The sequence below is a fragment of the Papio anubis genome, chromosome 11 (assembly GCF_008728515.1).
Source record: "Papio anubis isolate 15944 chromosome 11, Panubis1.0, whole genome shotgun sequence".
Classification (NCBI taxonomy): Eukaryota; Metazoa; Chordata; class Mammalia; order Primates; family Cercopithecidae; genus Papio; species Papio anubis.
In genome coordinates this window covers 86,325,162-86,348,002 of record NC_044986.1, presented here as the reverse complement: position 1 = coordinate 86,348,002, position 22,841 = coordinate 86,325,162, and the positions used below count along the sequence as shown (strand labels likewise).

Sequence of the window (22,841 nt, the reverse complement as noted above, 5' to 3'; positions counted from 1 at the left end):
GTGCAATCAAGGCTCACTGTAACTTCCACCTCCCCAGCTCAAGCAATCCTCTTATTTCAGCCTCTTTAGTAGCTGGGACTTCAGGCACGCACCACCATGCCCAGCTAATTTTTTAAAATAGGGAGATGAGGTCTCTCCATTTTGCCCAGGCTGGTCTCAAACTCCTGGGCTCGAGCAATCCTCCTGCCTCAGCCTCCCAAGGTGTTGGGATTATAGTTGTAAGCCACCAAGCCTAGTCAGTAAACCATCTTCTAATGAACATTCAGATCATTTTGCTGACAGTCACGTAGTTCAGAAAAAGCAGAGGCAGGATTTGCCTGACTCCAGCTAGTGGGCTTGTTGTCACTGTTCTTTAGAAAGCTTACTGACTACACTACTCTTGGGTGATGGCTGCACGGGGCTGTACCTGGCTGGTGGAGAGGACAAACCGGTTGCTCATCAGGTAGGTTTCATCCATGAACATCTCGGGCATCTCCTTGCACACGGCTCGGGCCAGCTCCCGTAGCGCCAGCAGGTGGTTGTCAATGGCCATCCCTGTTATGGCCTGGGTAGTTGGGGGCAAAGAACAGGAGATGAGAAGTGGGCCCCCTGCAACTCCTTGTTCCCTCCTCTGTAGTCCACAGGACTACTGGTGACTCCAGCAGCCACGGCTCATTCTTATCCAGTGCCTGCTGCCAACAATGTGTGTGAGTGGCTGCTCAGGACTGACCGCTGTACCATGCGGCCTCTGCTCCCGGGCCCTTGCACATTTCCACGTGCACTGAGTGAGTCCAGAGCAGGTTGGGTTCTAGCTTGAGATATCTGAGCTAAAGGTTAGTGAGTCTGAGCATCCCCTACACACCTACACCTGGCTGGTTCTCTAAGTGGAAAGAATGGGGCTGGCCTGGACATCTCAACTACCAACTACTTGGGCAGGGGAGAGAGTTTGGGAAGAAGGCTGTGTGCAGGGCTTGGGGACTGCTGGATCCTGTGCAAGCATTGTGAAGGGCGTCCCAGGCTGTCCTGAACAGACTCTCACCACAATCAGCGCTGTCTCCTCCAGTAGGAGCGCAGGGAACAAGAGATGGAGGATAGAGGTTGTGAGATCTGTTCCTGAATCTTGGCTGCTATTTCATGGCTCAGGATCAATTCATTTAAACTGGATCCATAATCTAAGAAATCGTTTTGAGACAGGAACTAGACCCCTTAGCAGGCTCAGCTGACATTTTCAAGGGGAAAGAGGCAGTTGAATGATAAAAGTTCTTTTTCTTATTATCACAATATATTTAAACTTTCATCAAAGGATAGAAATATAGAGAAAGCTCCAGGATGTCAATGTAGGAGGGGTTCATGGAGGGTGGGGTGTCTGGAAGTGGAGCTGGGTACTCATTCTATGGCTCCCCCACTTGAGGCTGGGTATGTAGTATGCACACTGGTTTTTTTGGACTACATGTTTATTTGGAGCAATTCTAGGGGCTGATGGAGACTCAGGGGGCCACCCTCACCCATAACAATCACTTTTGGGTCAACATCAGGGTAACTCTTGGGGTTTCACAGTTCTCTAGGATGGCCACTTAGCTGTCAAAGCCCTGCACAGGAAGAAACTTCCCATTCACAATGAACTTGGTATAGGTTTACAAGGCACGTTTAGGGATTTGACAGCTGTTCTTTTTCGGTTGCGAATGAATGCATAAAGATGACAGGCTCTGTTCTCTATGAACGCACCTAATTAGAGGCTGAAAAGACAAACATTACACAACCACAGCTTACTTTAGATGTGCCCTGTTAGGACAGAAGGAAAGAACGGTGGGCCTATCTGTGAAGGAGACTACTCTTTTAATTTCTCTGGTTTCCTCTATTTAATTCCTGATTTGTGTTGGTTCATAGAAGCAGCTGCCCTGTGAACAGTCAACTCACCCCTCTTTTCACCACCTTGGAATAACTGTAGCAAGAGAGACTGAGTTCACAGGTTGTTTGGCTCAGAGCCATGAGTAATAATGAGTGAAATGACTTATAATTCAGTATTTCATTCATTCATTTAGGGAATCTTAATTGAGTGCCTACTATGTGCCTAGTGCCGCAGGTCCTGGAGCCACAACAGAGAACGAGACAGTTGTAGACTTAGTCCTTGTGGAACTTATGGCGTAGTGGGGGGCAGATTTCATCAACCATGCAAAAAAACATGATCATAAACTCAAGTGTGAGGAAGGAAAACTACAGAACAGTGCGAGAGTAAGTGATGGGGGCTCTGGACCACCTTGCCATTGGAACTTCCTTTCTCCATGACCACTGGCAAATATGCTTACCAGTTATTAGGTTTCCTTGCTTCTTTTCCCCTTTCCTTACCCTCCGTGTCCAACCACACACCAGATTCACCTCATAAGCGTCTTTGTATCTCTCCTTTCCCCAAACCCATCTCTTTGATTTGGTTGTTTTCATCAACTTCAAATTTTTAACACAACCCTATGGCAATGCTTTGGAGGGTGTTTTCCTAGACATTTTAATAAATTTAAAGTTGTTATTGTCATATATTTATATCGTTTAGAAATCCAAATAAGCCAAAAGCCAAGGTCATTTTGCCAGCACGGATTCCTACCCCAAGGAGGTAATTCCTTATAGTCTTTTAGCTATTTCTTTTGGGCATATACTTTCTTTCCTCCAAATATATGCTTAGGTTACCACTACTGAATTTCTCAGTTTTACCTATAATCTTCTTGTTATAAACAGTGAAATTTCAGCTATTTTTTTTTTTTAATGGAGTCTCTCACTCTGTGGTCTAGGCTGGAGTGCAGTGGTGCGATCTCAGCTCACTGCAACCTCCGCCTCCCAGGTTCATGCCATTCTCCTGCCTCAGACTCTGGAGTAGCTGGGACTACAGGTGCCCACCACCACGCTTGGCTAATTTTTTTGTATTTTTAGTAGAGACGGGGTTTCACTGTGTTAGCCAGGATGGTTTCGATCTCCTGACCTCGTGATCCACCTGCCTCGGCCTCCCAAAGTGCTGGGATTACAAGCATAAGCCACTGCACCTGGCCAATTTCAGTTCTTTTATGACCCTGCTCCCCCAGCACACTTCTACTCTCTCATCTTCCCAATAAGATTACGTTTTAACTCTTTGTAGTTAGATCAAGATACAGCATAATTATGTATACAGAACAATATACATAAGTATAATTAAGCAAGTATTCACAGCTGGGTCATGTAGTATACTATGATTAGATTTCCTTTCTTACTGAATTTTTTGTTTCCCCTAGAATTGACAATGTATAAATTGATTTTTTACTTCCTTTGCTTTCCATGTATCTATTTCTTTTATTTATTTATTTATTTATTTATTTTTGAGGTGGAGTTTTGCTCTTTTGCCCAGGCTGGAGTGAAGTAGCGTGACCTTGGCTCACTGCAACTTCCACCCCCTGGGTTCAAGTGATTCTCCTGCCTCAGCCTCCTGAGTAGCTGGGATTACAGGTATGTGCCACCACACCCAGCTATTTTTTGTATTTTTAGTAGAGATGGGGTTTCGCCATGTTGGCCAGGCTGGTCTTGAACTCCTGACCTCAGGTGATCCACCTGCCTCGGCCTCCCAAGGTGTTAGGATTACAGGCGTGAGCCACCACACCAGGCCCCATGTATCTGTTTCTAATTGATTCCTAAACATGCAGCAAGAATTTCATTCATTCTCTCACTTCTTGCTTCTTTATGGACTGATTGCTCTCTAGGTCTACTCAACAACTGTTGATTTGTGATCTCCTTTTACTATCATCCTGGGGACAACCCTCTATCTTTTTCTTGTGTTAAATCTTCTGATTTTTTTGAGCCTATGATTTCCTCTTTTATGTTTTATTTTCTCACTTTAGAAGTCTACATTCTCCAGTAGCTTTGTGAGAAATGGTGCTTAATAAGTAAAATGTTTGAGACTTTCTCTGTCTAAAAATGTCTTTGATCTATCTTCAAATTTAATGGTAGTTTAGCTGGGTATGAAATGTGTGTTGAAGGTCACTTTCTCTCAGAATTTGAAGACACTGCTCTTTTATCTTCCACATTCCAACGATGCTGTTCAGAAATTAATTACATCTTTTTTATGGATCTTTGTATTTGATTTTTTTGTCCTCTGATAGATTTTAGAATCTTCTCTTCATCTTTAGTGTTGTGAAATTTCCTTTGCTATGAGTATTTTCCATCTATTAAGCAAGGTACTTGATGAACTCTCTAAATATGGACACTCATGTTCTTCATTTCTGGGGAAATTTCTTAAATTATTTTGTTGAGGACCCCCTCCATCATTTTCTCTTTCTGAACAACAATTATTTGGAATATTGTTCTCCTGGACTAAGCCTCTTTTCTCTCTTATATTTCACCTCTTTGTTGTGTTGATATTTTGGGGATATTGTCTCAGATTATCTTCTAATTCTTCCACTGAATTTTTTTCTACCATATTTTCCCCCAGAGTTATTTTTATTTCCTGAAAAATGCTTTTAGTTTCGTATCACATATAGATGAAGTAACTCCTTTTATTTTTCAAAGAATCTCAGTGATCACTTTTAAACTGTTCAGTTGTTTCTTGTACTTTTTTCATTTCAAGTTTTTCTTTGTTTGTTTGTTTTTTGAGAAGGGGTCTTTGTCGCCCAGACTGGAGTGCAGTGGTGCAATCTCAGCTCACTGCAACCTCCGACTCCTGGATTCAAGCATTTCTCCTGCCTCAGCCTCCCTAGAAGCTGGGATTACAGGCATGTGCCACCACACGTGGATAATTTTGTTGGTGGTGGTGATGGTTTTTTTTTTTTTTTTTTTTTTTTTGAGATGGAGTTTTGCTCTTGTTGCCTAGGCTGAAGTACAATGATGCAATAATCTTGGCTCAGTGCAACCTCCACCTCCCAGGTTCAAGCTATTCTCCTGCCTAAGCCTTCCTGAGTAGCTGGGATTACAGGCATGCGCAACCACGCCTGGCTAATTTTTCATATTTTTAGTAGACACAGGTTTCTCCACGTTGGTCAGGCTGGACTCGAACTCCCGACCTCAGGTGATCCGCCTGCCTCGGCCTCCCAAAGTGCTGGGATTACAGGTGTGAGCCACCGCGCCTGGCCTTTTTTGTATTTTTAGTAGAGATAGGGTTTTGCCATTTTGGCCTGGCTAGTCTCAAACTCCTGACCTCAGGTGATCTGCCCGCCTTGGCCTCCCAAATTGCTGGGATTACAGGCATGAACCACTGTGCCTGGTCCATTTCAAGTTTTTTAAAAAAGATATTTTTTAATTAGCAAAAATGTTTGTTGGTGTTGGTTTTACTCTTTTATGTCTTCTCAATGTCTGAGGATCCATGGCTATTTGTATTTAAGGATAAAGCACTGAAAATATGATTAGAAGATTTATGTGTGAAATGTATTTGTTAACCTGAGGGCTTCACTGGCCTTACAGTAGCTCTTCTTCAATATTAGAATGGTTCTTAACTAGCAGCTCTGCCTCTTGGCAAACCACTACCTCGTGTGCTGACTAGGCTCTTTCACTGTGGGCCCCAACTATCAGTTTCTGTGAGTGTTCTCTCTTGGCCTGGTTAATTTTACCACAGAGGAATCTTCTAATCTCCTGCTTGGTGAGGGGTGGTTACAGAGCTAGTTCCCAGTGTGTATGGAGCTGAGTGGCTGGAGGGCTTAGTAGTAAGTAAGAAGACTTTAATTAACCAATTAATTTCCATACAGTATTCCCTCCCTCAGCCGTGCCTAGTGTTCTCAAGTCTAGAGTCCTTCTGCTTCAGCCTCTCCAGAGAATGAACTTCTAGCTCACCACTGGGGAGAGGGGCTAGTAGCCTGGCTGCCTGGGGTGGTAGAGAGGAACTGAGGGTCTAACTGCTTTTTATATAGATCATCAGCTGCTATGGTTTGGATGTTTGGGTCCTGTCCAAACTTCATGTGTTAAAGCTTAATGGTATGATAGGATTAGGAAGTGGGACCTTCAGGAGGTGATTAGGTCATGAATGGGTTTAAGGCCTTCATACAAGAGGCTGCACACAGTGTTCAGCCCTCGGCCTTTCCACCTTCCACTATGTGAGGACACAGTGCTTGACCCCTCAGGAGAATGCAGCAACATGGCGCCATCTTGGAAGCACAGGGCAGGCTTTGGCAGACACTAAACCTTCTGGCACCTTGATCTTGGACGTCCAACCTCCACAACAATAAAAGATAATTATCTGTTCTTCATAAATTACCCAGTCTCCCAAGCTTCTCTCACTGTTTGCTGAGTCAGTCGCCATGTGTTCTGCTTTCCAGCTCTAAAACGTTGCTGCTACTCCTTTCCAGTTCCCTTTGCCCTGGTGTATTTATGGCTTTCAAAAATCCCTTGCTGTTGTTTTTGGAGGGTTTCTGAGAGAGTGACAGTAACCCTGTGTGCAGTCCACCATGCAGGAGGAGTTTCTTCCACCAAGAGGAGGAGTTTACATCTTCCCCTTCACCCTGCCCCTGTCCTGCTCCAGTCCAAACACCAGCTCTCCCTCCATATTAGAAAGGTTCTTAACCAGCAACTCTGCGTCTCAGCAAACATTCCCACCCCCAATTGCAACCAGTCCTTCTTCTACCCAGTCACCGTAACACACTTTGTAACAGGGAAATCCAACATCTCCCCTGCTCCACTGTCCTTTGCAAGCTGTGCTCTGCTTTTCCTCGAATGGGTCTTATTCTCTTAAGGCTCTCAGCCTTTGCACATGGTACCCTTCTTGAGCCATCTTTCCCTCCTGTGTCTGCCTGACAAGCCTCTCTTCATCCTTTGTGGCTCACATGAAGCACTACTTCCCCTGGGAATTCTTCCTGGCTTTCCCAAGCAGAGAAAACAGTTGACTCTTCCATGTCCCCTGCTACTTTCTGAGGGCTCTTTTCACATGGGATTGGTATTCACGTTGAAGGGCCTCTTCTCCCAACTACACGGTAACCTCCCTAAGGACAGGGCTTATGGACTTCATATTTTGTTTCCTAGCACCCAGCACCTTGCCTGGCATAAAGCATGAAGACCAAAAAAAAAAAGTACCCACTGAATACATGAACGGGTGCTACATTTTCCCCAAATAGAACAAACACTTAAGTATTTAGATGAATTAGGGATCTAGCAACTGTTTTCAACTATCTAGAGTGAAATTTGTTCAGCTCCTTCTCATAGATTATATGATCCTTCAAAGACTGTATTAGAATGACTTGCAATGAAGGTATTAATGAGTAGTCCAAGTCGCTGCTTATTCTCTATTTTGCTATTGCAAACAATAGCTTTGCAGTACCAGAAAATAAATTATTTCTCTAAACTAGGGAAACATTTCCCTTGCAAGTTTGATTTCCCTATTAATTTTCAGCAAAGACTTTTTGTTCACAGGTAGTATAAATGAATATACAGAGAATAAGAGGCAAAAGCAGCCCTAGGTGGGAACAGATACTGCCTTGCCTGCGATTGGGGAAGGTATGTGACCCCCACCACTTGCCAGGCTTGAGCCCCTTCCCCTCACAGTTGACTCCTCTTGTATAAACTGCAAGATGCTATACATATTAGGTGCTATTATTATCATTATGGTTGTTTCAAAGGGTTTGAAAAGTGGTAACTCATTGTATTCTTGTAAAATCCATGTCAAAAGCAGGAATGCTATGTTACTTAGGTTCTAAAACGAAGAAACAAGAGACTGGGTGGTGAAGTGGCCTTGCCAAGTCCCTGAGTAACAGGTGGCTAGGCCCTCACACAGGGTCTCATGCCATGGTGCCCATTCTGGCAGGCCCCAGGCACAGCTCAAGTGCAGTGTTGTGAGGTGGTACGACATCACTCACCATGACTGTGTACGCAGTCTGGGCACGGATGGCATCCTTCAGGAGCAGAAGCTTCTCAGAAGCCTGTCAACAGAACACAGAGGCAGTGCAGGGTTTAAAAGGCTGCTCGGAGCCAAAGTGTCTGGTGGTCAGAGGGCTGAGCCCAGGGCAACCCACAGCAGCCTCACTGGTTTCCTGTGGCCATGGGATGGGGCAGGACTTACCAGCACAGCAGCCTTGTGGTCAGTCATGGCTCTCACAAAAGCCAGTGCCTCTGGAGTGGCTGATCTGATGTTGTCCACGCGTCCCTCCTGGAATCGGCGGATGGATGCACTCTCGTAGGTGGGCACCAGTCTTCGGTGGAGCCTGCGTGGGATGAAGGATGAATGGCACGTGGTAATTTATTCTTGGGAAATCATAAACTTGGAAAGAAAAACCGCCTCAGCAAGCTTTATTTTCACAGCCCTGACTTCACTTGTCAGAATATTTCATTTTAATATTAATAGAATTCTAGAGGGAATTCCCAAAGACGACGCTGGGGAGTCTCCCACATGGAGAGCCACGTTTGCTTGTATACACCCGGGGATGCTGCACTGACATAAAATAAAGAAGTGATGGGGAGCGCTTCAAAAATAATTCCCCACCTGGTAGAAAATCTAGAGTTTACTGTGAGACCTGAGTGTTTGAGGAATAGCACAGAATGGAATAATTGTGTAATTAATCATTCCCACCCATGAGGGAATCCTGTTTTATTTAAACTGATTCAAGCATGACCTCTGGAGGGAGGCGGGGAGGGGCCTTAGTGCTGGTGAGCGTAAACGGCTGTCCAGGCCTTCCAGGGGCGGCTGGGCTTCTGACAGACCCATGGGCACCATGGCTGTGCCTCACCTCCCTGATGACTATGACCCAAGCAGCAGTGGCCACTTCCCCACCAGCCAGGGGACCCCTCTTTTCTTATGCGTGGGAACTGGGCCAGTGTCCCTGGGCTTGCACCCCTGGCGGGCACACTTCCTTTCTCACCACTCAGTAAGGTCGTTGGTGTTGGGAGTGGGGGAGGAAAAAAGACACAGAGCTTGGAGAGAAGCAGTGACAGCCCAGTGTCACCCAGCAAGTCATGGCCCCACATCTCAGCCCTCTCAGGACATGTCTCTCCCTCACTGGCTGGGCTCCTTGAGGTTTGGGAAGGCCGTGTCCAGTTCTGCAGGGTGTGTGATACTGTCTTGCTTGGTAAGCAAGGGAATGACCTTCCTGTACACTCTGACGTATTTCCCCAAGACTCTGGCAAGGAGCTCCTGTCCTGGTCCCTGGAGGCAAAAGCCATCACTGGCCAGTCATTGACCAACCCCAATTCAGGCAGTTTCTGGGTTTCTGCTGAATCTAGGGACAGATAAAAACAATTGTGATTATTACAGCTTAGAGCCTGAAGAACGCTGCTCATGGGAAGCAGATCCTCTTTGGCCATTTGATGAACCCAGGAGCCTCTGGCTATGTCCATTCCCGGCCTTGAAACTTGGAAGTGCTCACAGTAGAGAGGTCCTGAGCAGCTGGTCTTGGTGGCATCCCCAGTCGAGGCTCCGGCAAGATGCTGACCTCATGGCCTATCTCGGCCCCATGCCCTCTGAGTATCAGAAGGCACTGACCACCATTCCAAATGCCAGGTAGGTCCTGCAGCATCTCAGTGCTGGTGAGGTTTCTGCCTCTTCAAGTCTCAGCGGCAAGCCCAGTCCTCATGTGGGATGACAATGGCCTTCCCCAAGGTGTCCAGACAGGACAGACACTCAAAGCAACTGCATTCATTTCCTTGAGAATTACAGCCCCGCAGGGGGACACTGGGCTGCTGTGTCCACACAAGTGCTGCCTGCTTGTTAGTGAGAATGCCTTGCCCTAGCTTTACTGCAGGGTCACTTTATGCCTTTCATGGAAGTTGCAAACTGAAAGCAGGTTTGAGGGCAGAGCTTTACCGTTCATAGCAGGCATTGATGAGCCGCTGCTTCTGGAGCCCTGGAACTGTCAGGAGCTGGCCCCATCTCCAGGAAGATCTATTTCGAATTTTGATTTCTTCGCCTCCTGTAAGGCTAATTCACCTCTCTCCCTGCCTTCACTCCTGATTTCCCTACTCTTCACCCCTTCACTGACACACAGCTACCTGGGTCACCAGGTCTAAATCCCAGACCTGGCCGAACCACTCCTGGCCAAACCTCCCGTCTGTGATTCAGTCTCTGGCACCTACTCTGTGCCAGGTATGGTGTGGGTGCTAGGGACTCAGAGGCATGCGAGATGCCCAGAGTGTCAGGGTTGCGGGGACAGTCTAGAAAACAAAGCCAGCAAATCTGCAAACAAGATAATTCACATGAGTAACAATTGCCTGAAAGAAAAAGAAAATTCAGTGTGGTATGATAGAGAATGGGTGGCAAGGGGGCCAGAGGGGGCTGCATTAGATAAGGGGGTGGGGAAAGGCTTCGAGGGATGGAACCTGGGCTGGAAAGGGCTGGTGCGTGTAGAGGGTGGTGACCCCAAGCTCACACGCACACCTTCCGTGGGTAGCAGAGGTACAGCCAGGGCAAAGGTCAGGATGCAGGAGAGAGCTGGGGGTGTGGGAAGGCCTCAGGTGAGACCAGTCCACAGGGGGCACTTCTAAGCCAGGCTTTTGTTCTAATCCTGATGTGAAGGCACTGGGAAGTTTCATGTGGAAAGTAATCGAGTCTGATTTGCATATTTCAAAGTTCACTCTTCATGAAGACAGTATTATCAGGGGTAATGGTGGAAGCACTGACCTTAGGGAAGTGCTGCTGTTGGCTAAGCATGAGCCGATGGCGGCCTGGGAGGGGCCGATAGCAGTGGAGGTGGAGGGTAGGTGAGAGACATTTGGAGGAGAATGGATATGGCAGTGCGTGGGGATACGAGAAAGGACGGAATCAAGGATGAGTCCAAAATCTTTGTCTTGATCAGCTGGGGGGCTGCTGGTTCCATTTCCTTAGCAAGATTGGGAAGACTGGGGAGGAACAGGTTGCAGCAATGGAGCTTGGGTAAGGTGGGGGAAGTTGGGATGGAGGGTAGCCCCTTGACTCCAACCATGGTCCATATCCCTTCCTGGCTCTTCTCAGCTCTACAGTCCAGCCCTCTGGAGCTCTGTGTCCCTGTGCCATCACCCAGGCAGTTCCCTGATGGCACATCCTTCTCGTTCTGAGGCTGGATTTGTAACCCAGTTCAGTCTGCTCCTCCTTCAGGCAGCCTCGGTCACTCTCCAGTCTTCTAGACTCACAGAAGGCTGTTCCTCCCTCCAGGATGCTTCTAGACCCTAGATCCTACAGCACCGTGTTCGTCAGCCCTCCCGGGTACAGACTCACTCCTCTTTCACTCACCTGTAGAAGGCCAGCTGGAGAGCCACCTGGATGAAGGCATCGGGGCTGCATTTCTGCTTCTTAATGAATGTTTTCCCGTAGTTGTCAAACTTATAGACAATGAAGTCAAGGTTCTTTACTATTCTGAGAAAGGAAAAGAAAAGACGTTTTCATTGCATGCAAAACAGTATGCATGCACCATGGGGCTTCCCTGGGCTTCTTGAGCCTGGTCTGTGTCCTAGCATTCTGGAAGGTGAGGACTTAGTCCCTGCCCTCCAGGAATGCACTGAAGTGTCAGAGACATGCCTTGACCTATGAAAGTGTCAGAACACACACCATGCCAGGACTACCATGACCCAAGGTGAGCTCAGCTGAGCAGGGTGTCGACTCGACTCTGGAGAGTGGGTGGGGAGGTAGCCTGGCTGTGTTAGTGAGGCCGGGACTCACTGTGTCACAGGTGACATGCCCGGGATTTTGTAATTCACTGTCAGAGTAACAGGAACATTTTCCAAGTCTGCACTGAGACTCTTGAGCACTGGCTGGCACCCATATTGAATAATCTCCTCCTCCATCAGGAGTCTGGGGTCCAGACTGACTGCCCACTGGAGCAGTGTCTGGCAAGGTCTATGTGCCTCCCCACCGGAGAGCGCATACCCTGAGTGGGCACCCGAGCCCACATGCACAGCTTCCGTCGGGACTCCATGCTCCCTGCCTGCCTCTCCTTGAAGTATTCCTCCTGCTCACAGCAGATCAGCTCTCAGTGGGGCCGGGTGCTGGGAACACAGGGGAACTTGGAGGAGACCCAGTTCCCATGAGTACTTGCCCCTTAGACCTACCTGTTGACAGACTCTTGGGACAGACTGAGCTCACTATCACCACGGCCACCTGGAAATCTCTCCCCCAAGCTGTGCCCACTCGGGCCTCACTCCCTTGTATGGGTCCCTCAGGACCGCCAGGGAAAAGCCTCCTGCTTCCCCATCCATGGGCCTCTCCTGGCTCTCCTCAGCCTCTGGAGGGTGGAGCTGGGGGCTTTGGGGAACATGGGGTCTGCTCAGGTCCCTGGAAGTGAGTGGACTCCTTCACCCGCTGAGGACTCAGCAGCCCACCAGCTCACTGCCCTGGCCCCTGACTTAGCTCCGGAAAAACCCTGCAAAGCTGAAATGTGAGCACCACTTTATAGAACACCTGAGGCCCCTCCATGCCCACCGAAGCCAGGCGCCCTCTCCGGCAGCTCCCAGTGGAGAGGTCCTTCCCACTCTTCAGCTTCCCAGCCTGGTCACACTCTGTCCTGCTCACATGTGCCCTTCCCACAGCCTCCTTGGGGGCGTCCCCATACCTCCTGCACAGAACTCTCCAGCTGCTCCTTACCATTGGCAGGGCAGGCTCTAGGCCCATAACAGAAGGACAGTGACACTCATCACAGTGCGGCCCAACTGCCTTTTTGTGGCCCAACTCTGGCCATTCTCTCACTTGCTGGTCTCCAAACCAGCCTTCATCATTATGAACCTGTACAAGCTTGAAGAAGCTGCCTTTCTGCCTCTTCCCCGTCTGCTTGCACCATGAACTCCTATCCATCCTTCAAGGCCCATCTCTGCAAGGCCCTCCCTCAAAGTCCTGACAGAGTTCAGCTTCTATATTTTTGTGGGTTCAGGTCAGCATGGCTGTTTCTTCTTTTGGCATTAATCTTACTGTATCACATGATTTGGCCTGGGAGTCTACTTACTCCACTCCAATATGGAGTGCAGGTCCCATGGTACTTAATTTTCTGTGTTCTCATAGCCTTACCACAGGCCTGGTGCACACTAGAGCTCTGCATATGTTTGATGAATGAATGAGCAAACCAGTGAATGAATGCATTGATGTTTGCTTACTGAATGGGAGAATCAACAGCTACAGTGCAGACATGGTTGCCAGGATGCAGCTGCCACCACTGCTCCCTGCCCCAGGCCCTCCTCCCTGGGTCCCGTTAGGGCCTGAATGGCCCCCTCCCCTTGGGGAAAAAGACCCCCTTGTCAAGTTGCAGTGTAAATTCAAGCAAATTGAAATAGCTTGAATTCAAATGACCTATTCAAACCAGTTGTTTTTTACTCCCCCCGAAAGCAGGGGATGATCTCCCGGCCTTGACTCTGCTCAGTCAGGTGAAACTGAAAAAAAAAAAAAGAAAAAATAGCCCTGCGTTTGCATTTTATGGAAATGATGGATACTTCAGCAAGGTTATTTCCCCAGAGTTTTATCTCTCCTTTAGTTTGACTACATTTCCATGAGGGATGGGGAAGAGGTGGAGCCCAAGGGGAGGCAGAGGAGCCGGGGTCTTTGGAAACTTCCAGGGAGCCCTGGGAGCTAGTGGGCAGGGGCAGGGCGGTCCCTAGGTGACCCCTTGAAGGAGACTTCGGTTGTCCTTACCGTTGAAGGTTTTCTGCTGAGGAGGCTAAGTGGCCTTGAATTTCCGGGGAGCATTTCCACCGCAGCCTCCGGGGGGCGGGGAGCTCGCTGACAGAGTCTGCTCGGATCAACTTCCTGCTGCTCTGTGTCCTGCGGGCACAGAGGCAACCTCCTGAGGCTCTGCGGCCAGAGAGCTGTGGGAAGCATCGCTTCTTTGCTCTCTGCAATCATCTTAGATGTCAGTGTTTGTGGCCACGGAGTTTCAGGGGGTACGAGCTGCCCCTGAACCACTGTGCAGATGAATAAACTGAGGCCTCCACCAAAATCATTAAGTGGCAGGGCCGGGGTTCCATCCAGTTTCACCTGACTCCAAAACCCATTATTTCTTTTCATTGTTTTCCTATTAGACCATGTTACACCCTTACAGAAGACTTGGAGAGAAATTTAAGAGCAAGCTGTGTTGTTCTCTTCTACAAGGTTTGTGCCTACTAGGCTTGGTTTAGATTTCAATGACCCTAGAGTTTCGTGGAAGAAATTGAAGACTTGGGTGCAGGGAGAAGATTCTAGGAGAGAATGGGTAAAATTGGGAATGGAGGAAGGAACACCGTGTGTTTAAGGCATAGAGGAGCCCTGCTGGGAAGCTAAGGAGGGACCCAGCCTTGGGATTTGGAAACAGTGAGGCTCAGAGAACTCCCCGTGTGCTGGGGCAGCTGTGGGCCTGGCCCTGACTCAGGATAAGCAATAGGTGTCGATGTAGGCTTCCCCTCTCTCAAGGCAGAGGTTCCTGAGAATTCCTTGCCACACTTCTCCCTGACTGCCGTAAATCTGCTGCCTCCTATTCATGGCCCATGAAGCACATGATGTCTCATTCAAAGCTGGGTTTCAAATTCATCGTGTGTGTGTGTGTGTGTGTGTGTGTGTGTGTAGTACACAATTTTTTTCAAATTCATCTTTTGCTAAGACACTTTCCAGACTGACACAGCCCCCAGCGACCACCCATATTTTTTTTGGCCCAGCATGGCATCCCTGGGCTCCAGACTCACATGTGCTTGAGCAGATGCTCGGTGCACTGCACCAGGACGATGCCATCGAATGGGGAGTGTTCGCATACCACACCACAGGTGCCGTCTCGGCCCACCACAAACTGCAACAAGAAACAGGTAGTGGGCGACCATGGGAGAGAGTCAGCATTGCAAAGCAGCCCCTTGGCCCCAGGTCAGGCCCCTGGCTTCTCAGGGCTCCTCTCCTCCAGGGACACCAGAGTACATTATTTCCTGAAGAAAACACTGCACATGATTGCAGTGGCCTGAGAATATGAGAATCCAAGACTGCTCTGCACTCGTGACCTCTTTCCCATAAAGGCTCTGGGCAGTGAAGGTGGAGCCCCAAGTTCCCTGACTGAGCAGTCCAGGGATTCCTGAGGAGCTCATTCCGCATCTGCGCAGCTGCCCTTGGGGGGATGGGCGAGGCCCTTCAGCCCTGTTTCCCGTCATAACTCGCATCGCAGGCACCATCCTGCAGTGCTTTACGTGACTATTTGTCTGATGGACCCTGTTTATTTTGACCACCATTGATGGTCAATAATTGTGTGGAATGAGTGACAATGAAAAATAACAGTCTGTTTTGGATGGTAAGCAGATTCCTAGGGAGAAATGAAATATCCCTTGACAGTAGTGAAGGAAAGATGAAGAAGTAAAGAAGGTGCGAAGAAAGGATGAAGAAGTGAAGGAAAGATGAAGTGAAGGAAAGAGATACGGAAGATGCTCCACGAGTTGCCGCCTGGGCTTCGAGTCAGAGACCCACGTGAAGTTTTGCAGCCATGAGAGCCTAAACGAGACACGTCAACTCTCTGGACTTCAGTTTACTGTCCTTGAAAACAGACCCGGTAAGGCCCAGCTCATGGATTGAGAAGCGGATTGGAGAGGAGTTGTATGAAGGATCCATAGGAGCTGTAGAGATTACTTACGACTTTTTTTGTGTGACTTTACAAAGACTGTGTTTAGCTGGCTTGAGAAAGGAACATACCTAGTGCACAAAAATAGTGGGAGAAAATAATGAGGACAAAATTTGTTTTTTTTTTTTAAGCATCGTTATCTGTGAGAGCTTTATTTTGAAGTATTGGTAGGTGAAATTATTTGCTTTAACGTGATTCAGCAGTAAATAAATAATAAATAATCTGGAGGAAACAAATGAACCAAGGTTGGCAATATGTACATGCTGCTTTTGAATATGCTTGAAAATGTCCATGATAAAAGTTAAAATATCCAGAGCTTTTGCTGTCTTTATCAAAATACTTTTTCCTCTGGAAGTCCTGTGGCTTCCTTTCCATAGGGAGAAGCAGCAAGATGAAGGATTAAATGCAGAGAATATGACTTCTTGTCATTATTTTTTTTTCATAATGAGGAAGTTAATTGTCTCTCTCTTCCAACAGCACGCACTCATTGTGACTTGTTTACCTATGTAGATAATTTATTTTCATAATTTTATAATTAAATTTTACAATAGAAAACTTATATCAGGAAATATTTTAAACATCTAACAGAAAATTTAGGATTTTTAAGTTTTAGAAATTTATTTTCAAGTTTTATGTTCTGTCACGTTTCTTTCTTTCTTTTTTTTTTTTTCATTTTATTTAAAGTGTAATGCAAATAAAGCAGGCTGCCTAGTAGCCCACCACACCCAAGAGATACTCATTCTTTATCTCTAAATGAACAAAACAAGCAACCTTTGGAGTTTTACTAAAGTCTGTACCAGGGCACCATACCATTCCACATGTCCCGAGCTGCCTCTCTCCTGGTCTCCTCTCAATCTCTTGCCTTGTGTGTCAGATCCCTGGATCTTTACTCCCATTCTACAAAGAAACTCACTTCCAGAGCTTCTCCCCAAACTCACCCCTTGCAGACCCTCCCCTCCCACCCCCAGTGTCCCCTGCCTTGCTGTCCTAAGACCAGCTCTCCATCATCTTGAATTCGGGTCCATGCAGCCCTGCTGGCTTCTCCGGCTCGCCTGATAATCTGTCCTGCTGACAAAAAGAACCTGGAGGTCAGCATAGACTAACCCATAAGAGACGGTGGGGAGGGCTGTGCCCACCCCCACATTAGTACTTATCTGTGCCTGTCACTAAAAGGAAGGAAGGAAAGAAGGAAGGAAAGCAGTGTCTTTTAAAAACTGCTACCAAGGCTGAGTTCCAGATTCTGTGTATGTATTATATCGGTTCACCCCGACAGCTGCTCCGTGAAAGATGATAAGCCATTAGCACCACTGTGGAGGCTAAAACAGCTGGCCCAGTAGCCGAAGAGCATATCAGAAATAACGGAACCAGTATGCAAACCAATAAAAAGGAAAACCTGCAGAATGTAGGGACAGAGAGAAAGGAAAACGAGATGTTGTCTAGATATGCTTATCAATGTGAGCTTTGCTAACCCAAAGTAGAGAGATGTTTTGTTTTTGCATGCTGTTTTATACTATATGGCATATAATATAAAAGTGTAGTGACTTTAAAATAAACAAGACTAGGTTCAGGATTGGCATGTTGGGGGAATAAAAGGAAGATGGCAGAACGGGAATGAATGATTTGACCTTGACTTCGTCCTGTCTGCACGGGTATTTTTCTCTAGGCCAAAATAAATTTCTTGCTTCTAGGCTGACATCATATAAATGAACATATATGAGTTATTTTATCTCACTTATGATCTTTCTTCCATGGAGATGCTGGGCTGTTCTACTTCTCAGGGATTAAGGGAGGTATGTTGAAATCGCCAGGCCATGGGGGTGGACATCCAAAAAGCTGACAGCTCTGGGCATCAGACATTATTCTTTCAGAATGCATTAAGGATTTGTTCAGTGGGGCTGTTGTACTCTCCTACTCCTGGCACACCCCCACCTGACAGGTGTGATGGGTGATGGGAAATGGGCCTCAGGTGTGGCCCAGACTTTCCTGGCACAGGCAGCAGGAAGGTTACGGAGTTTGAGTTGGGTTCAGCCACTGGTTCCTGAGAAGAGTTCTGGCTGGTCCAGAGATTGACATCAACAGCGCATCTCAGACCCCTCCGGCAATCCTGACCCTTCAGACCCAGCCTCTCGGGCAACAGAAGCCAGTGAGTGTGCCTGCCAGATGCAAGCACGTGCGGGCCTGGGCACCGGGCTGTGCCCGCTTGCCTGCTCACTCTCTTGCTGGGGGCATGGCTGTGCTCTTGCAGGGCCACCTGGACGGCTTACCTGCAAGGACTTGTCGTACCAGCGATTGGCCCCGTTCTTGCTGTACCCTCCTCCGTGAAGGAGCTGGAGTGCCCTTTGGGTGTCGCTGAGCTCCACGCCTCCTGGCGCATCCAGACACACAAGGCAGATGCAGCGCTCAATCATGTCCAGCGAGTCCCGGTTGGTGGAGTCTGCAGGGGAGGCAGGCACAGCCCTAGCACCTGTCCCACTCCAGGCCAGGCTTGCCCGCTCAGAGCCCCAGACAGGACAGGGCAGCCCCATCTTCTGGGATCACACCAAGACCCAGGTCTTAAGTGGCCCTGACCCCCACCCTGCCCCACTATGGGTGGGCAGTGACGTCAGCCAGAGTGTCCTGAGCCTCTGTCCTATCCCAGGATCCCAACTTATTTGCATGGTCCCTGCAGGAGCCCTACCCTCCAGCTGTGACTAGCTGTCCCCTAGATGTGTGGGCTATTGGTCCTGCATGCCAAGATGAAGTGGGATGCTTAGACCCTCAAGTCAGCCCACATCCGTGGAGGGGCCCCTAATCCCCCACCCAACAGCACCCTCCACTCGGGCTCCTGTGAGCCACATCTGTGTGTAGGCATGCTTGTTTGTGCTGAACTATGACTTTCAGACATCTAAACTGCAATTTCAAAACAGTTGTTGCAATTTTAAAATTAGGCAATTTCACATTAAAACCTGAAGGAAGTGTATTGCTCACCTCCCTGCCCTCAAGCTGTTGGTTCGGAGGCAGAGCTGTAGACAGAAGGGCCAGGCTGCTCCGAACCTGCATGTGGATGAGCTCATAGGAACAGTTTTGGACTAATGGATCCAAAGGAGCTCCAAGCCTGGCCCACAGCTGGCTTTTGTGTTAGCCTCTACCAATTCCCAGGCTCCTCTAGACATTCTCCTACAGGAAGCAGGTTTCAAAAGGGAATCCCCCTCCCCGGTGGCACTGGAAGAGTACAGACAAGGACGGTTCTTCAGGAGCGGGAGTCAGGCACAGAGGATGTGACTTCACCAAGGACACATGCGTTCCTCCCAGAGAGCACCAGAAGCTGCCCTCCCTGGCAGCTTCCTCCATGGGGCAGAGGGAGGTTCACTAAGCCCACCTGGCAGGACCTGTTGGGGCCAGGCCTGCTCCCGCTGCCTGTTCCCGTTTCTTCCAAACAGGAGTCCATTGTGCTGACGATGTTCTCTCCTCTGCTCCGTACTGGGTGTGGGAGTGCACAGCCTGCCTCTTGGTTTCAAGTTCACCAAAAGTTAAAAAATCCACCCAAAGTTTAACATATTGGTTTAAAATTCCAAGGAGTCACTTCAAGACCCAATGGTGAGGACTGCATATCACCAGGAGAGCTTGACCTTGGGGCTGGATGCTGGGACAGGATGAGGCAGTAGGGGTGAGAGTGCTCTGTGTGTGGGAAGATGGGGTGCATGGCATTTGCAGGCAAAGGTGCATTACATGGTAGAGACTCCTAGTTGCACACTACATGTCCTTTCCTTGCTCCTAGAACCCCTCCCTGGTTTTTAGCTTGGTACATGGGTAATCAACCAGAGCTATACCTCGCAGCCTCCCTTACAGCTAGGGGTAACCAGGTGTCTAAATTCTACAAGCAAGATCTCAAAAAACTACACAACAGCTTCCGGGGAACCTCCTCAAAGATAACTAGCATGTGCTCTTTGTCCTGCTTCCCACCTTCCTCCATCCTGCTGCCTGGATCGCGGATATGACGGTGGGAGCTCTCGCCTGCGTTTTGCCTTCCTCGGGCGTGTGGACAGCTCCCCTTCCCAGGGTGGTAAGTCAATCTTTAAGACTATCCCCTAGGTCTTCTCAATGCCTGCTGGGTACACAGAAGCTAACTGCACTGGTCTTTGCTCTGCCCAGGTGAATTCTCCAAGTTCACCAGGAGTGTCCACAGATGCCTTTGCCTGAAAGGAGTCTCCAGGCCCCATGCATCCCCTTTCTCTCACTTTTTGCAAATTCTGGGGAACGAGATGTTTCCCACAGCAGACCTTCCACTCTGGGAAGCCAGCCTGGCCTTGGGACATCCTCTCTTCCTTCCTGTCGAGGATGAGGCTTTGGGAACCCTGTGCTTTCAGAACCCCTCCTGGTCCCTATATGGGCAGGATGCCTCCTCACTCTCTGCATGGCCTCTTGGACTTCCCTGCCTCAGTCTCATCAGCATCAAGGATCTGGCCATGCCCTGAGGATCTAAGCATAAATGAGAGCCAGCCCAGGCCCTGGTGAAACTCCCCTTCTTGTAAACTCCTTAAGCGGATGCAGTCACCACATTACCCTCTCAGAACCTGAAACCGCTTCTACTGCCCACAAGGGAGAATCCAAATTTCTAAACACGGCACCGCGGGCTCCATGGCTTACCTCTGCTGCCCCTCAAGGCCACCTCCTTCCCTCCCCAGATCCCTGCATGGACCTCACAGACAACCTCCTGCCCCTCCCTGATCCTGTGCACATCCCATCTCCTCCTCATCGTGCAGGCTGTGCCCAGGACAAGGCCCTTCTTCTCCTCCTCTGCCAATGAAAGCCCTCCCTGAGCTCCCTCATCCTCTGGCAGTGCCAGCCTTGCCCTGGAGAGCTCCTGACACGCAGAGCATGTGGCCTCCACAGCTTGCTCAGTGCAGATGTGGAACCTGCACTCTTGTCAAGCTAGCCTTATATAGCACCAGAGCCCAGAGGTGCTCCCCAACCCCTGCCCACCATTCCCTGCTGCACAGCACATGACCCCACTGCCATTCCCAGACCACCATGCTTTGGACAGTCAGCACTTGCAGCCTCTGGACCCCTGGTCTGGTCCCCTTCCCCATATCAGCACTCATCAAGGGTGGAGCCTGGTCCCTCTGCACAAGGCAAGCACAGCCCATGCTGGGTAATGGACTTTAGTGTGCTTCCCTTGGCCTGGCCCAGGTAGAGTTGGGATCTGTGGACTCAGTTCACAGAGGGGGCCTGGAGGTGCCCAGCTGGCTACTGGGAAAGGGAAAGGCCATGTCCTTATGAAGGGCAAAAACCAACTACTTTGAGGCTTTGAGCTTCATGGGTTGATGTGGGAGTGGGGGTAGGGTGAGGCTGGGACAAGGTAGGGCTTCTTCCTCTCTGCAAGGCCCCCTGCTCTGCCCTTCTCCCCTCCTTAGGCATCCCTGCAGATGGCCATGGTGCTCAGCCCTGCACTATGTGCTGGGCTAGGGGTCCCTGCAGGCTGCTAGGCTAGCCAGTGCCTTCAGAGCCTTGGGGAGGCTTTGGTCAGGTCTGGGTCAGGCTCAGATCAGCAAAGAAGAAGGGAGAGGCATGCCAGGAGGTGTATAATAGTGCAGGGTGGTAGGTGGGGGGTGGGACAGTGGTTTGGATGGCCAGGGAACAGATCCCCGGGCTTGTAGGCAGAGCTTGTGAGTGATCAGCTTGACCTCCAGCTTATGGGTGAAGGCATGCAGGATTTAGGTGGGGCTAGAAGAACATAATGATGTGATGCTATTAGTTAACCTTTGTTGAGCACCTACTATGTGCCAGGTATCAATCTAAACATGCACGTTGATGCATATGAGATAGGTATCATTGTCATGCTTCCTTTATAGGTCAGGAGCAGAGAAACCAAATATCTTGACCTTAGGCCATTTATAAGGTTTCTCTTGTAAACAGGGATGATAATAATCACCCACTAAGTGGAGGGAGCTGGATTTGATCTCAGGCATCCAACCCCAATGCTCAGGTTCATCAACAAGGACTATGAATGCCCAGCTCAGTCATGTGACTTTAGCCAGCAACAACAGGGAGTACTGAAGGATCATGGAAGAGCTCAGTCTGGTCAGAGCAGAGTCTAGGATGCCTGGCAGCTTGGGAGGCCAGCCAAGCCGGGGCCGTGGGCAGCTTGAATGCTGCACACTTCACCCCTGTTAGTCGTACCTCAGGGTGAACTCTGAGAGCCCTGGCTCGGTAGCTGCCTTCACCAAGGGCTCCTTAAAAATAGCCCCAAAGCCAGTGCGGAGTGGGCAGACTGCAGCTCCTGAGGCAGCCCACAGCATGCCTGCTCAGCCAGGTGGCTGGGAGCAGGCCTTGATGCAGGCTCGAGGCAGGAGGGTGGAGGCCTGGCACACTCCTTTTCAACTGGGCAATGCAAGGAAAGAATGCCCTCGTCACCTCCAGGCAGGAGAGGCAGATTGTGAGGAAGCACTGAGGCCTTGCCATCATGTGCAGGCTCTGCAGGGCCCAGGAGCCCAGCACTGCCCAACAGGAACCAGGTCCTGGCTCATTAGACAGGGTGAAATGGGAGCAGGACAGCAGAGAGGGAAGCCAGGTGGCCTTGCAAATGAACTCCCTGCATATAAGTAGCTGATCAGTCAAATGCTGACAAGTTTATCGTGTAAGGCAGAAAATGAACACTACACCCAAGCTCATCCACCATGACTGTGGCCCAAATGTAATGGAAACACGGGACAGCGGGCTGAAGGCACACGGCAGGGGCCATTTGTCTTGTGGCATCCTCATTGAGCACATCGAGGCTCCTTTAAAGTGGTGAATCAATCTTCCTCAGGGAGCCCTGCTTAACAGTGAGAGATGGGGACTGAGTAATAGGAGGAGCTTGCTCTGACACCCACGCCCAAGGAGGGAGCTGACAGCTTTGGTAGTGTGGAAATTCCAGAGGCCAGGAGGCCTTGGGGAGCCCTGAGGCTAGCGTTAGAGGTTGGAAACTTACAGGCTGAGACTCGAGTGAGCACAGATAAAACAGCACCTGGTACCTCTGTGCAGGGCTGCAAGACTCAGGTGCAGTTCTTTAATGTGCACTACTGTGCACAAGTACCCCCAGACATACACCACCCTCTCTGGGACACTTGCCTTTGCTTGCTGTGATTTATTCCCTGAGGAGTTAGCACAAGTCAGATTTCTATGCCATGCCTATCCTCCTCACAGTCCAGGAGATGGATGAACTGGGCTCTTTCTCGGGGGCTTAGACCTTCTTAACCTTTCCCAATCCCATCTGAGCATCTTTCCTCCCCAGATGAAGGAGTACGTTCTTCTTTTGGGAGGTAAATCTGCCGTTGCACATCTCATATTCTTCCTGACTCTGTGGCCTAGGGGGTGATCTTTATGCTGTCGGTCCTCAGAGACTATGAGAATTCAGACAGAAGTATTTCTTACTCTTGCAAAACAGAACTGCTTTGACTT

The 22,841-nt window shown here is 49.1% G+C and overlaps 1 protein-coding gene across 1 annotated transcript in view; it reads right to left on the bottom strand.

The window, feature by feature from the left end:
• CHAT (choline O-acetyltransferase) overlaps positions 1–22,841 on the bottom strand; it is a 54,867-nt gene that overhangs the window by 6,394 nt on the left and 25,632 nt on the right. Inside the window, exons 7-13 of the mRNA XM_021943242.2 lie at positions 17,687–17,856; positions 14,512–14,612; positions 13,490–13,618; positions 11,108–11,230; positions 7,970–8,111; positions 7,767–7,829; positions 407–544 (exon numbers count right to left, since the gene is read on the bottom strand). Coding sequence (XP_021798934.1) covers positions 407–544; positions 7,767–7,829; positions 7,970–8,111; positions 11,108–11,230; positions 13,490–13,618; positions 14,512–14,612; positions 17,687–17,856 — 866 coding nt within the window. The remainder of the gene's footprint in view (positions 1–406; positions 545–7,766; positions 7,830–7,969; positions 8,112–11,107; positions 11,231–13,489; positions 13,619–14,511; positions 14,613–17,686; positions 17,857–22,841) is intronic.